This window comes from Ips typographus, linkage group LG12, assembly GCF_016097725.1.
Source record: "Ips typographus isolate SLU linkage group LG12, UJ_Ityp_2.0, whole genome shotgun sequence".
NCBI lineage: Eukaryota > Metazoa > Arthropoda > Insecta > Coleoptera > Curculionidae > Ips > Ips typographus.
In genome coordinates this window covers 3,333,332-3,349,825 of record NC_138433.1, presented here as the reverse complement: position 1 = coordinate 3,349,825, position 16,494 = coordinate 3,333,332, and the positions used below count along the sequence as shown (strand labels likewise).

Here is a 16,494-nt window from a genome sequence, read left to right as displayed (position 1 = left end):
CAGTTACGGAAATTTTGCAAAGGACCAAAAATGTTCAAAACAATTTTCTGAACCCAGTGGACTAGGTTTACACCCACTCAGAATCAAAAAATGGCGGAGAAAAGGAATTTCAAAAATTTTGATGCAAATTTTCCAAAAAAGTCGAATATCTCAAAAACGGTTAGCGTTACGAAAATTTTGTAAAGGACCAATAATGTTCAGAACAGCTTTTTGAACCCAGTTGACTAGGTTTACACCCTCGCAGAACCCAAAAATTGCGGAGATAAGGATTTTCATAAATTTTGAAGCAAATTTCCCAAAAAAGTGGAATATCCTGAAAACGGTTAGAGTTACGGAAATTTTGCGCGAGATCAAAAATGTTCAGAACATTTTTCTGAACCGAGTGAACTAAATTTACACCTACTCAGAACCCAAAAATAGCGAAGAAAAGGAATTTCAAATATCTTGATGCAAATTTTCCAAAAAAGTCGATTATCTCAGAAACGGTTGGAGTTACAAAAATTTTGTAAGAGACCATAAATGTTTAGAGTAACTTTCTGCACCCAATGAACTAAGATTACACCCACTCAGAACCCAAAAATTGCGAGGATAAGCAATTTCCAAAATTTTGAAGCAAATTTCCCAAAAAAGTCAAATATCTCGAAAATGGTTAGAGTTACGGAAATTTTGCAAAGGACCAATAATGTTCAAAACAACATTCTGAATCCAACGAAAATGGCGAAGAAAATTAATTTCAAAAATATTAATGCAAATTTTTGAAAAGACATGAATATCTCGAAAACGGTTAGAGTTACGGAAATTTTGCAAAGAACCAAAAATATTGAGAATACGTTTCTGAACCCAGTGGACTAGGTTTACACCCACTCAGAACCCAAAAATGGCAAAGAAGAAGAATTTCAAAAATTTTAATGCAAATTTCTGAAAAGACTCGAATATCTCAGAAATGGTTAGAGTTACGGAAATTTTGCAAAGAACCAAAAATGTTCAAAACAGCTTTCTGAACCCAGTGGACTAGGTTTACACCCACTCAGAACCCAAAAATGGCGGAGAAGAAGAATTTCAAAAATTTCGAAGCAAATTTCCCAAAAAAGTCGAATATCTCGAAAACGGTAAGAGTTACGGAAATTTTGCAAGGAACCAAAAATGTTCAAAACAACTTTCTGAACGCAGTGGACTAGGTTTACACCCACTCGGAACCCAAAAATGGCAAAGAAAAGGAATTTCAAACATTTTAATGCAAATTTCCCAAAAAAGTCAAATATCTCGAAAACGGTTAGAGTTACGGAAATTTTGCAAAGAACCAAAAATGTTCAAAACAACTTTCTGAACCCAGTGGACTAGGTTTACATCCACTCAGAACCCAAAAATGGCGGGGATAAGGATTTTCATAAATTGTGATGCAAATTTCCCAAAAAACTCGAATATCTCAGAAACGGTTAGAGTTACGGAAATTTTGCAGAGAACCAAAAATGTTCAGAACAGCTTTCTAAACCCAGTGGACTAGGTTTACAACCACTCAGAACCCAAAAATAGCAAAGAAAAGGCATTTCAAAAATTTTGATGCAAATTTCCCAAAAAAGTCAAATATCTCGAAAACGGTTAGACTTACGGAAATTTTGCACAGAACCAAAAATGTTTAGAACAGCTTCCTGAATCCAGTGGACTAGGTTTACACCCACTCAGAACCCGAAAATGACGGAGAAAAGGAATTTCAAAAATTTTAATACAAATTTCACATAAAAGTCGAATATCTCGAAAACAGTTAGAGTTACGAAAATTTTGTAGAGGACCAAAAATGTTCAGAACGATTTTCTGAACCCAGCGGACTAGGTTTACACCCACTCAGAATCCAAAAATGGCGGAGATAGAAATTTCAAAAATTTGTATGCAAATTTACAAAAAAGTCGAATATCTCGAAAACGGTTAGAGTTACGGAAATTTTGCAAAGAACCAAAAATGTTCAGAACAGCTTCCTGAACCCAGTGGACTAGGTTTATATCCACTCAGAACCCAAAAATGGCGTAGATTAACAATTTAAAAAATTTTTAAGCAAATTTTCCAAAAAAGTCGAATATCTCGAAAACGGTAAGAGTTACCAACATTTTGCAAAGAACCAAAAAGGTTGAGAATACGTTTATGAACCCAGTGGACTAGGTTTACACCCACTCAGAATCCAAAAATGGCGGAGATAGAAATTTCAAAAAATTGTATGCAAATTTCCAAAAAAGTTGAATATCTCGAAAACGGTTAGAGTTACGGAAATTTTGCAAAGAACCAAAAATGTTCAGAACAGCTTTCTGAACCCAGTGGACTATGTTTACACCCACTCATCACGCAAAAATGGCGGAGATAAGGATTTTCAAAAATTTTAATGCAAATTTCTGAAAAGACTCGAATATCTCGAAAACGGTTAGAGTTACGGAAGTTTTGCAAAGAACCAAAAATGTTCAGAACAGTTTTCTGAACACAGTGGACTAGGTTTACACCCACTCAGAACCTAAAAATGACGGAGATAAGCAATTTCAAAAAATTTGAAGCAAATTTCCCAAAAAAGTCGAATATCTCGAAAACGGTTAGAGTTACGGAAATTTTGCAAGGGACCAATAATGTTCAGAACAACTTTCTGAACCCAGTGGACTAGGTTTACACCCACTCAGAACCCAAAAATGGCGGATATTAACAATTTAAAAAACTTTGAAGCAAATTTCCCAAAAAAGTCGAATATCTCGAAAACGGTTAGAGTTACGAAAATTTTGCAGAGGACCAAAAATATTCAGAACAGTTTTCTGATCCCAGTGGACTAAGTTTACGCCCACTCAGAACCAAAAAATGGCGGAGAAAAGGAATTTCAAAAATTGTAATGCAAATTTTCAAAAAAAGTGGAATATCTCGAAAACGGTTACAGTTACGGAAATTTTGCAGAGGATCAAAAATATTCAGAACAGTTTTCTGATCCCAGTGGATTAAGTTTACACCCACTCAGAACCCAAAAATGGCAAAGAAAAGGAATTTCAAAATTTGAATGCAAATTTCTGAAAAGACTCGAATATCTCGAAAACGGTTAGAGTTACGAAAATTTTGCAAAGGACCAAAAATGTTCAAAACAATTTTCTGAACCCAGTGGACTAGGTTTACACCCACTCAGAATCAAAAAATGGCGGAGAAAAGGAATTTCAAAAATTTTGATGCAAATTTTCCAAAAAAGTCGAATATCTCAAAAACGGTTAGCGTTACGAAAATTTTGTAAAGGACCAAAAATGTTCAGAACGATTTTCTGAACCCAGTGGACTAGGTTTACACCCACTCAGAACCTAAAAATGGCGGAAACAAGAAATTTCAAAAATTTGTATGCAAATTTCCAAAAAAGTCCAATATCTCGAAAACGGTTAGAGTTACAGAAATTTTGCAAAGAACCAAAAACGTTCAGAATAACTTTCTGCACTCAACAGACCACCTTTACACCCCCAAAAACCGGTAATTCAGTACGAATTTTCCGTTTTTCTTACCCGCATGATCTGTAGCAGGATACTCTCTGCCATCCGTTAATCCGGGCATCAGAATCCCCCCACCGCGATTGTAGATGTGCGGAAAAGGATCGTTTTCCGCACGTCCATCGGTCGAATTTCCATAAGGAAATCTCATATGATGACGTATGTACACGTCCGGTATTGGTAGCGGAAAGTCTTCGATTTTGATGGTTTGATGGTATTCCGGTAGCGTCAAATCGGGACTAATGGTGGACTGGACGCCATATTGGCGTTGCCCTGTTGCCAGAATGGGCGAAATTATCGGAACGGGGGCGCGACGTGGCGGCGGATTGATCGGGTATTTCGGTTTGGTCGATTTGAAGTGAACGGGCGTCGTGACGTTTGGACGTTGATGGGCGTCGCATTTTGCTGAAACAGACCGATTTTCGTGTATCGCCTCATAGAGCGTTTCATGGGCTACAAGCTGGTATTTTGAACCACCCTGTAGCTGTTAAAATAACCGAGTTATCGGCTGTCAAAGTGGAATCGGTCAAATTCAGACTTTCATTCGTCCAATTCGTGTTTGTATCCAAAAAAGTGACTTATTTGACAATTGCGCTATGAAACTATACAGGGTGTTCGAAAGAGGATTTCATGGGCTACAAATTGGTGTTTTGAACCACCCTGTAACTGTTAAAATAACCGAGTTATCGGCTGTCAAAGTGAAAATTGTCACATTCAGACTTCCATTCGTCCATTTCGTGTTTGTAGCCAAAAAAGTGACTTATTTGACAATTGCGCTATGAAACTATACAGGGTGTTCGAAAGAGGATTTCAAGGGCTACAAATTGGTATTTTGAACCACCCTGTAACTGTCAAAATAGCCGAGTTATCGGCTGTCAAAGTGGATTCGGTCAAATTCACACTTTCATTCGTCCATTTCGTGTTTGTAGCTAAAAAAGTGACTTATTTGACAATTGCGCTATGAAACTATATAGAGTGTTCGAAAGAGGATTTCAAGGGCTACAAATTGGTATTTTGAACCACCCTGTAGCTGTCAAAATAACCGAGTTTTCAGCTGTCAAAGTGGAATCTGTCAAATTCAGACTTTCATTCGTCCAATTCGTGTTTGTAGCCAAAAAAGTGACTTATTTGACAGTTGCGCTAGGAAACTATATAGGGTGTTCGAAAGAGGATTTCATGGGCTACAATTTGGTATTTTGAACCACCCTGTAACTGTCAAAATAACCGAGTTATCGACTGTCAAAGTGAAAATTGTCACATTCAGACTTCCATTCGTCTAATTCGTGTTTGTAGCCAAAAAAGTGACTTATTTGACAATTGCGCTATGAAACTATACAGGGTGTTCGAAAGAGGATTTCAAGGGCTACAAATTGGTATTTTGAACCACCCTGTAGCTGTCAAAATAACCGAGTTTTCAGCTGTCAAAGTGGAATCTGTCAAATTCAGACTTTCATTCGTCCAATTCGTGTTTGTAGCCAAAAAAGTGACTTATTTGACAATTGCGCTATGAAACTATACAGGGTGTTCGAAAGAGGATTTCAAGGGCTACAAATTGGTGTTTTGAACCACCCTGTAACTGTCAAAATAACCGAGTTATCGGCTGTCAAAGTGGAAACTGTCACATTCAGACTTTCATTCGTCCAATTCGTGTTTGTAGCCAAAAAAGTGACTTATTTGACAATTGCGCTATGAAACTATACAGGGTGTTCGAAAGAGGATTTCATGGGCTACAAATTGGTATTTTGAACCACCCTGTAACTGTTAAAATAACCGAGTTATCGGCTGTCAAAGTGAAAACTGTCAAATTCAGACTTCCATTCGTCTAATTCGTGTTTGTAGCCAAAAAAGTGACTTATTTGACAATTGCGCTATGAAACTATACAGGGTGTTCGAAAGAGGATTTCAAGGGCTACAAATTGGTATTTTGAACCACCCTGTAACTGTCAAAATAACCGAGTTATCGGCTGTCAAAGTGAAAACTGTCAAATTCAGACTTTGATTCGTCCATTTCGTATTTGTAGCCAAAAAAGTGACTTATTTGACAATTGCGCTATGAAACTATACAGGGTGTTCGAAATAGGATTTCATGGGCTACAAACTGGTATTTTGAACCACCCTGTAACTGTCAAAATAACCGAGTTATCGGCTGTCAAAGTGGAATCTGTCACATTCAGACTTTGATTCGTCCATTTCGTGTTTGTAGTCAAAAAAGTGACTTATTTGACAATTGCGCTATGAAACTATACAGGGTGTTCGAAAGAGGATTTCATGGGCTACAAATTGGTATTTTGAACCACCCTGTAACTGTCATAATAACCGAGTTATCGGCTGTCAAAGTGAAAACTGTCACATTCAGACTTCGATTCGTCCAATTCGTGTTTGTAGCCAAAAAAGTGACTTATTTGACAATTGCGCTATGAAACTATACAGGGTGTTCGAAAGAGGATTTCAAAGGCTACAAATTGGTGTTTTGAACCACCCTGTAACTGTTAAAATAACCGAGTTATCGGCTGTCAAAGTGAAAAACTGTCACATTCAGACTTCGATTCGTCCAATTCGTGTTTGTAGCCAAAAAAGTGACTTATTTGACAATTGCGCTATGAAACTATACAGGGTGTTCGAAAGAGGATTTCATGGGCTACAAATTGGTATTTTGAACCACCCTGTAACTGTCATAATAACCGAGTTATCGGCTGTCAAAGTGAAAACTGTCACATTCAGACTTCGATTCGTCCATTTCGTGTTTGTAGCCAAAAAAGTGACTTATTTGACAATTGCGCTAGGAAACTATACAGGGTGTTCGAAAGAGGATTTCATGGGCTACAAATTGGTGTTTTGAACCACCCTGTAGCTGTCAAAATAACCGAGTTATCGGCTGTCAAAGTGGAAACTGTCACATTCAGACTTTGATTCGTCCATTACGTGTTTGTAGCCAAAAAAGTGACTTATTTGACAATTGCGCTATGAAACTATACAGGGTGTTCGAAAGAGGACTTCAAGGGCTACAAATTGGTATTTTTAACCACCCTGTAACTGTCAAAATAACCGAGTTATCAGCTGTCAAAGTGGATTCGGTCAAATTCAGACTTCGATTCGTCCATTTCGTGTTTGTAACCAAAAAAGTGACTTATTTGACAATTGCGCTATAAAACTATACAGGGTGTTCGAAAGAGGATTTCAAGGGCTACCAATTGGTATTTTGAACCACCCTGTAACTGTCAAAATAACCGAGTTATCGGCTGTCAAAGTGAAAACTGTCACATTCAGACTTCCATTCGTCCATTTCGTGTTTGTAGCCAAAAAAGTAACTTATTTGACAATTGCGCTGTGAAACTATACAGGGTGTTCGAAAGAGGATTTCAAGGGCTACAAATTGGTATTTTGAGCCACCCTGTAACTGTCAAAATAACCGAGTTATCGGCTGTCAAAGTGAAAACTGTTACATTCAGACTTTCATTCGTCCATTTCGTGTTTGTAGCCAAAAAAGTGACTTATTTGACAATTGCGCTATGAAACTATACAGGGTGTTCGAAAGAGGATTTCAAGGACTACAAATTGGTATTTTGAACCACCCTGTAACTGTCAAAATAACCGAGTTATCGGCTGTCAAAATGGAATCTGTCAAATTCAAACTTTACTTCAAACAACTAGAATGAGAATTTCAAGGGCTACAAACTGATATATTGAACCACCCTGTAACTGTCAAAATAACCGAGTTATTGGGTGTAAAAATGAAAACTGTCAAATTCAAACTTTACTGGAAATAATTAAGTTTAACAGTAAATTACTCAGTTATTTGACATTTTAGGTAAAACCACTATACAAGGTGGTCAAAAGAGAATTTCAAGGGCTACAAACTGGTGTTTTGAGCCACCCTGTAACTGTCAAAATAACCGAGTTATGGGCTGTCAAAATGAAAACTGTCAAATTCAAAATTTACTGGAAACAATTAAGTTTTAACAGTAAATTACTCAGTTATTTGACATTTTAGGTAAAAACGCTATACAGGGTGGTCAAAAGAGAATTTCAAGGGCTACAAACTGATATATTTAACCACCCTGTAGCTGTCAACATAACCGAGTTATTGACTGTTAAAATGAAAACTTTCAAATTCAAACTTTAATTCAAACAACTCAGTTTAACAGTAAATTACTCAGTTATTCGACATTTTAGGTAAAAACACTATACAGGGTGGTCAAATGAGAATTTCAAGGGCTACAAACTGATTTATTGAACCACCCTGTAACTGTCAAAATAACCGAGTAGCATAACAGTCAAATAACTAAGTTATTTAAACAAATTTAAAAATAAAAAAAAAAACAAAAAAAATTTAAGTCAAGAAGAAAAAAGAGAAGAGAGAAAAACAAAAAAAGAGAAATAAAATAAAAAGCAAACAAAAAAAAAAACAAATAAAATAAAAAACAAAAAAATAATCGAAATAAAGCTATTTTTGTATATTTTTTTTTAATTTTAATTTAATTCTTATTTTTTCAAACTTTTTGTTTGCTTTTAGTTTATTTTCTGTCTTAAATATGTTTTGTTTTCTTACTTTTCCTGTTTCTCTAGTTTGTCCTCGTTTATTTATTGATTTTAGCTTTATTTTCTGTTTTTCACTTTTGTTACTTTTCTTGTTTGTTTTGAATTTTTCTTTGTCTTTTTACTTTTGCTTCGTTTGCTTTCTATTCTTTTTTTTTTCTTCTTTTCTTTCATCGTTTTTTGTTTGTTCTCGTTTTATTCTTTTCTAACTTTCTTTGTTTGTCTTTTTTGTTTTTTTTTATTTTTAATTTTATAACCTAAAAATGTTTTTTTTTTTAAATAAAACTATTAATGTGAATAAGGTCGAAATTTGTTTATTATGTGTTGTAATTGTAACGGGAAAACTCTCTATGTTGGTATAAGGGGTTGATGCAAATACCGTCCTTACGGACAGGGTCAACTTTGACGCCCTCTAGCGGCCAAACGGTACAACTTAGCCCGGTCCTGTCAAAGTCACGTGATAGCCCCATTCATTAGCTATCTTTGATCATCTGACATGTTTTACCAGAATGTTTCAAATAAGCGAGTTATGGACAATTTTTTGGAAAATTGCACAACATTTTTGTCGTAAACTAGGGATTTCGAGTATTTTGTTTTAACCGCCATTTTGGATTTAAATCTGTCAAAGTGACGTTTTCCTATCAATTTCAATTTTTCTATTGAGTTAGTCAATTTTTTTTTTTTATTTGTATACTTTTATTATTTTATTTATCTAATTTTTTGTTTTTTTTTTAAATTTTATTTCTCTTTTTTTTATTTTTTATATTTTTTTTCTGTTTTTACGTTCTTATTTTTGTAATTATTTTTTTTAATAAGTTTTTTTTTGTTGGTTATATTTGTCTTTTGTTTCTATTTTTTTGATGTTATTTGGTTTTTTCCTTCCATTGCAACTCGGTTATTTTCGTTCAATAACTCGGTTAGTTGACATTTTTTGTAGAAAATTGTCATTTGTCAGTTTGTAGAGGACATTCTAGGTTACAATCTGCCAAAAAAATTAACTCGATATCTGTCAAAATAACCGAACTAGAGGCTGTCAAAGTGACCAGAGCACAAATCGTGACCTTCCAATGCAACTCGGTTATTTTCGTTCAGTAACTCGGTTAGTTGACATTTTTCGTACAAACACGTCATTTGACAGTTTGTAGAGGACAGTCTGGGCTACAATCTGTCAAAAAAATCAACTCGATATCTGTCAAAATAACCGAATTAGAGGCTGTCAAAGTGACCAGAGCACAAATCGTAACCTTCCAATGCAACTCGCTTATTTTCGTTCAATACCTCTGTTACTTGACATTTCCCGTACAAATATGTCATCTGACGGTTTGTAGAGGACACTCTGGGTTACAATCTGTCAAAAAAATCAACTCGATATCTGTCAAAATAACCGAGTTATCGGCTGTCAAAGTGAAAACTGTTCATTCATCCAATTCGTGTTTGTAGCTAAACAACTTGATTATTTGACAATTGCGCTATGGAACTATACAGCGTGTTCAAAAGAGGATTTCAAGGGCTACAAATTGATATATCGAACCACCCTGTATCTGTCAAAATAACAGAGTCATTGTACTGTATATGTACTCTGGTTAATTTGACAGTTCATAATTCGGTTATTTTGACAGATATCAATTTGATTTTTTTGACAGGTTGTAGCTCAGAGTGTCCTCTACAAACTGTAAGATGACATATTTGTACGAGAAATATCAACTAACCGAGTTATGGAACGAAAATAACCGAGTTGCATTGGATGGTCATGATTTGTACTCTGGTCACTTTGACAGCCCCTAACTCGGTTATTTTGACAGGTATCGAGTTGATTTTTTTGACAGATCATAGCCCACAGTGTGCTCTATAAATTATCAAATGACATGTTTGTACGAAAAATGTCAACTAACCGAATTATTGAACGAAAATAACCGAGTTGCAATGGAAGGAAAAAACTAAATAAAATCAAAAAAAATAGAAACAAAAGACGAATATGACAAACAAAAAAAACTTATTAAAAAAAAATAATTACAAAAATAAGAACGTAAAAACAGAAAAAAATATAAAAAATAAAAAAAAGAGAAATAAAATTTAAAAAAAAAACAAAAAATCAGATAAATAAAATAATAAAAGTAAACAAATAAAGAAAAAATATCAACTAACGCAATAGAAAAATTGAAATTGATAGGAAAACGTCACTTTGACAGATTTAAATCCAAAATGGCGGTTAATACAAAATACTCGAAATCCCTAGTTTACGCCAAAAATGTTGTGAAATTTTCAAAAAAATTGTCCATAACTCGCTTATTTGAAACATTCCGGTAAAACACCCCGTATACCAAAAGAAAGCTAATGAATGGGGCTATCACGTGACGTTGACAGGACCGGGCTAAGTTGTACCGTTTGGCCGCTAGAGGGCGTCAAAGTTGACCCTGTCCGTAAGGACGGTATTTGCATCAAACCCCTTATACCAACATAGAGAGTTTCCGTTACAATTACAACACATAATAAACGAATTTCGACCTTATTTACATTAACAGTTTTATTTAAAAAAAAAAACAAATTTTTAGGTTATAAAATTGAAAATAAAAAATAAACAAAAAAGATAAACAAAGTAATTTAGAAAAGAATAAAACGAGAACAAACAAAAAACTATGGAAGAAAAGAAGAAAAAAAAAAGAATAGAAAGCAAACGAAAAAAAATAAAAAAACAAAGAAAAATTCAAAAGAAGCAAGAAAAGGAACAAAAGTGAAAAACAGACAATTCAGCTAAAATAATCAATAAATAAACGAGGACAAACTAGAGAAACAGGAAAAGTAACAAAACAAAAACATATTTAAGACAGAAAATAAACTAAAAGCAAACAAAAAGTTGAGAAAATGAGAATTAAATTAAAATTAAAAAAAATAAAAAAATAGCTTAATTTCGATTATTTTTTTGTTTTTTATTTTATTTGTTTTCTTTGTTTGCTTTTTTTTTTATTTCTCTTTTTTTGTTTTTCTCTCTTCTCTTTTTTCTTCTTGACTTAAATTTTTTTTGTTTTTTTTTTTTATTTTTAAGTTTAAATAACTTATCTATTTGACTGTTATGCTACTCGGTTATTTTGACAGTTACAGAGTGGCTCAAAACACCAGTTTGTAGCCTTTGAAATTCTCTTTTGACCACCCTGTATAGTGTTTTTACCTCAAAAGTCAAATAACTGAGTTATTTACTGTTAAACCTGAGTTGTTTCCAGTATAGTTTGAATTTGACATTTTCCACTTTAACAGCCCATAACTCGGTTATTTTGACAGCTACAGGGTGGTTCAATATACCAGTTTGTAGCCCTTGAAATTCTCATTGGACCACCCTGTATAGTGTTTATATCTAAAATGTCAAATAGCTGAGTTATTTACTGTTGAAACTGAGTTGTTTGCAGTCAAGTTTGAATTTGACAGTTTTCACTTTAACAGCCCATAACTCGGTTATTTTGACAGTTACAGAATGAATCATAACACTAATTTGTAGCCCTTGAAATTCTCTTTTGACCACCCTGTATAGTGTTTTAACCTCACAAGTCGAATAACTGAGTTACTTACTGTTAAAACTGAGTTAATTGCAGTAAAGATTGAATTTGACAGTTTCCACTTTAACAGCCCATAACTCGATTATTTTGACAGCTACAGGGTGGTTCAATATACCAGTTTGTAGCTCTTGAAATTCTCTTTTGACCACTCTGTATAGTGTTTTTACCTAAAATGTCGAATAACTGAGTAATTTACTGTTAAAACTGAGTTGTTTACAGTAAAGTTTGAATTTGACAGTTTCCACTTTAACCGTCAATAACTCGGTTATTTTGACAGTTACGGGGTGGTTCAATATATCAGTTTGTAGCCCTTGAAATTCTCTTTTAATCACCCTGTATAGTGTTTTTACCTCAAAAGTCGAATAACTGAGTAATTTACTGTTAAAACTGAGTTGTTTCCAGTATAGTTTGAATTTGAAAGTTTTCACTTTAACAGCCCATAACTCCGTTATTTTGACAGTTACAGGGTGGTTCAATATACCAGTTTGTAGCTCTTGAAATTCTCTTTTGACCACTCTGTATAGTGTTTTTACCTCAAAAGTCGAATAACTGAGTTATTTACTGTTAAAACTGAGTTGTTTACAGGAAAGTTTGAATTTGACAGTTTCCCCTTTAACAGCCAATAACTCGGTTATTTGATGAGCTACAGGGCGGTTCAAAACACCAATTTGTAGCCCTTGAAATCCTCTTTAGAACACCCCGTATACCAGTAAAAACACTGGTAAATTCCCCCAAAAAAAAAGCAAATTTAGTGTGAAAAAAAAAAAAATTTCTTGAAAAAAAAAAAAAAAACAAAAGAGCGTACAAAGTGAAGAAGCCCAAATACTAGAAACGCTCTCATGAATGGATTCATTCAAAAACGTTGGCCACGGCCCAAAAATCGATCGGCGCGCACAACCGGCAACACCGCAAAATTATACATTTTGAGAAGTATTTTCAATTTTAATAGAAAAAAAACACAAAAACAGTGGAAAAAACCCCTAAAATCACAGTAAAAATTAGAATTTATTAATTTATTTTTTAAATTTGTAATAATTAATTTTTATTAATTTTTTTCATTATTTTTTTTATTTTTATTTTTTAATTTAATTATATTTTATGTAATAAAAAGTGTGATAATTTAATGAAATTTTCACTGATAAAAGTGCACTAAACCACTGGAAAAAAAAATTGACTAAAATAACTCAAAAAAATGGTAAAAACCACGCTTGGAAAGGACAAAACTGGTTTTCTTACCTGAAATGCATATTATTGCTAAAACGAGAGGAAATAGCAACATAGCAGCTAGTTTTGCCCACTAATTATACAATTCTACCACACATTTTCCCTTTTTTTTTTTTTTGGAAATTTCACTGGAAAATTGGATTTTTTCCACGCAATTTTGTGCCACTTTTAACGCGAAAAAACCCACTGGAAATTCGGTTTTTTGGGGCTCGTTTTCGAGATATTCTTGCACTTGCACTTTGTTTCGCAATTATTCCCGTTTTCAGGGAGGAAATCGATTTGCTGGCGCTGAGATTCTCCAGTGGGACGAAACTGGGGAAGGGGGAGAGGTCCAAAGTGGGGATTCTGCGCCGATTCCGCCCACGCACAACTTTACCATTATTTTCCGGTCGTATACCGGGTGTCTCGAGTTGTACTGGCCGCCAGTCGGGTGCGTTGTTTCATTGGCTTTCCATTGATGTATAAATTTGTATACTGGGTGTCCCAAATAAGGGAGTTATTTCAGGTTAAAGGAACTGCTGCATGGAAATTTTGAACGAAAAATTTGGTCATTTTTGACGCTCTCTAGCGGCCAAAATTGATAACATATTAACCAGTGTTGCCATATTTTTGGAAAGCCCGTTTCATTAGCTATCCAATGATGTATAAAAGTTTCTACCGGGTGTCCCAAATAAGGGAGTTATTTCAGGTTAAAGGAACTAGTGCTTGGAAATTCTGACCGAAAAATTTAGTCAACTTTGACGCTCTCTAGCGGCCAAAATTGATACCATATTAAGCAATGTTGCCATATCTTTGGAAAGCCTATTTTATTAGCTATCCATTGGTGTATAAATTTATATACCGAGTGTCCCAAATAAGTGAGTTATTTCAGGTTAAAGCAACTAGTGCATGGAAATTTTGAACGAAACATTTGGTCAACTTTGACGCTCTATAGCGGCCAAAATTGGTAACATATCACACAGTGTTGTCATATCTTTAGAAAGCCCATTTCATTGGCTATCCAATGATGTATAAAAGTTTCTACCGGGTGTCCCAAATAAGCGAGTTATTTCAGGTTAAAGCAACTAGTGCATGGAAATTTTGAACGAAAAAGTTTGATCAACTTTAACGCTCTCTAGTGGCCAAAATTAGTAACATATCACACAGTGTTGTCATATCTTTAGAAAGCCCATTTCATTGGCTATCCAATGATGTATAAAAGTTTCTACCGGGTGTCCCAAATAAGCGAGTTATTTCAGGTTAAAGCAACTAGTGCATGGAAATTTTGAACGAAAAAGTTTGATCAACTTTAACGCTCTCTAGTGGCCAAAATTAGTAACATATCACACAGTGTTGTCATATCTTTAGAAAGCCCATTTCATTGGCTATCCAATGATGTATAAAAGTTTCTACCGGGTGTCCTAAATAAGCGAGTTATATGAGGTTAAAGGAAAAAGTGCATGGAAATTTTGAAAGAAAAGATTGGTCAACTTTGACGCTCTCTAGCGGCCAAAGTTGGCAACATATCACGCAGTGTTGCCATATCGTTGGAAAGCTTATTTCATGGGCTATCCAGTGATGTATAAAAGTTTCTACCGGGTGTCCCAAATAAGCGAGTTATTTTAGATTAAAGGAAGTAGTGCATGGAAATTTTGAAGAAAAAATTGGTCAACTTTGACGCTCTCTAGCGGCCAAAGTTGGCAACATATCACGCAGTGTTGTCATATCTTTAGAAAGCCCATTTCATTGGCTATCCAATGATGTATAAAAGTTCCTACCGAGTGTCCCAAATAAGCGAGTTATTTTAGATTAAAGGAAGTAGTGAATGGAAATTTTGAAGAAAAAATTGGTCAACTTTGACGCTCTCCAGCGGCCAAAGTTGGCAACACATCACGCAGTGTTGCCATATCGTTGGAAAGCTCATTTCATGGGCTATCCAATGATGTATAAAAGTTTCTACCGGGTGTCCTAAACAAGCGAGTTATATGAGGTTAAAGGAAGTAGTGCATGGAAATTTTGAAAGAAAAGATTGGTCAACTTTGACGCTCTCTAGCGGCCAAAGTTGGCAACATATCACGCAGTGTTGCCATATCGTTGGAAAGCTTATTTCATTGGCTATCCAATGATGTATAAAAGTTTCTACCGGGTGTCCCAAATAAGCGAGTTATTTCAGGTTAAAGCAACTAGTGCATGGAAATTTTAAACGAAAAAATTTGGTCAAATTAGACGCTCTCTAGCGGCCGAAGTTGATAACATATTACGCAGTGTTGTCATATCTTAGGAAAACCCATTTTATTAGCTATCTATTGGTGTATAAATGTACCTACCGGGTGTCCCAAATAAGCGAGTAATTTCAGGTTAAAGCAACTGGTGCATGGAAATTTTGAACGAAAAATTTGATCAACTTTGACGCCCTCTAGCGGCCAAAAGTGGTAACATATCACACAGTGTTGTCATATCTTTGGAAAGCTTATTTGATTAGCTATCCATTGGTGTATACATTTATATACCGAGTGTCCCAAATAAGCGAGTTATTTCAGGTTAAAGCACTTAGTGCATGGAAATTTTGAACGAAAAATTTGATCAACTTTGACGCACTCTAGCGGCCAAAGTTGGCAACATATTAACCAGTATTGCCATATCCTTGGAAAGCCCATTTCATTAGCTATCCGTTGATGTATAAAAGTGCCTACCGGGTGTCCCAAATAAGCGAGTTATTTCAGGTTAAATAGGACAGTGCATGGAAATTTAAAAAAAAAAAAAATCAAAAAGCTGAAATTGTAAAAACACGTCACGTGATCGTGACAATTGAAATTTGCAGCTGGCAACAGTGTAAAGTGAAATTGACACCTGTCAGTAACAGTCACGTGACCCTAAAAATGTCACTTTTAACCTTAAAAATCCTGTAAATTACATTCAAACATTTGTGAAATTTCCCTGCTCTGTCCCATTTAATCTGAAATAACTCGCTTATTTGGGACACCCGGTAGGTACTTTTATACACCAATGGATAGCTAATAAAATGGGCTTTCCAAAGATATGACAACACTGGTTAATATGTTACCAATTTTGGCCGCTAGAGGGCGTCAAAGTTGACCAAATATTTTGTTCAAAATTTCCATGCTCTAGTTGCTTTAACCTGAAATAACTCGCTTATTTGGGACACTCGGTACATAAATTTATGCACCAATGGATAGCTAGTAAAATAGGCTTTTCAAAAATATGGCAACACTGGTTGATATGTTGCCAACTTTGGCCGCTAGAGAGCGTCAAATTTAATCAAAATTTTCGTTCAAAACTTCCATGCACTAGTTGCTTTAACCTGAAATAACTCTCTTATTTGGGACACCCAGTATATAAATTTATATATCAATGGAAAGCCAACGAAACAACGCACCCAACTGGCGGGCCAGTACAATTTGGGTCACCCGGTATACGACCGGAAAATTACATTTAAACAGTTGCGAAAGCTGAAATTGTAAAATCTCGTCACGTGACTGTGATAATTTAAATTGGCAGCCGGCAACAGTGTAAAGTGAAATTGACACCTGTCAGAAACTAAAAATGTCACTTTTCACCTTGAAAAGTGTGCAAATTACAAAAAAGTAAAAAATTGAAAAAACCGGACGAAAACCCATCTCTAGTAGCCGCGCCCATCTCTAGCAGCTTGGCTGTCAAGTCTGTCAAAGTCACCCCGCCCTACGTCAACAGTGTCA

The 16,494-nt window shown here is 35.0% G+C and overlaps 1 protein-coding gene across 1 annotated transcript in view; it reads right to left on the bottom strand.

The window, feature by feature from the left end:
- The window catches only part of Lrp4 (LDL receptor related protein 4), a 122,661-nt gene extending 109,589 nt beyond the window's left edge, over window positions 1–13,072 (bottom strand). The window contains exons 1-2 of the mRNA XM_081991285.1: window positions 12,812–13,072; window positions 3,507–3,896 (exon numbers count right to left, since the gene is read on the bottom strand). Coding sequence (XP_081847411.1) covers window positions 3,507–3,896; window positions 12,812–12,854 — 433 coding nt within the window. The 5' untranslated portion in view covers window positions 12,855–13,072. The remainder of the gene's footprint in view (window positions 1–3,506; window positions 3,897–12,811) is intronic.
- Window positions 13,073–16,494: the final 3,422 nt, after the last annotated feature.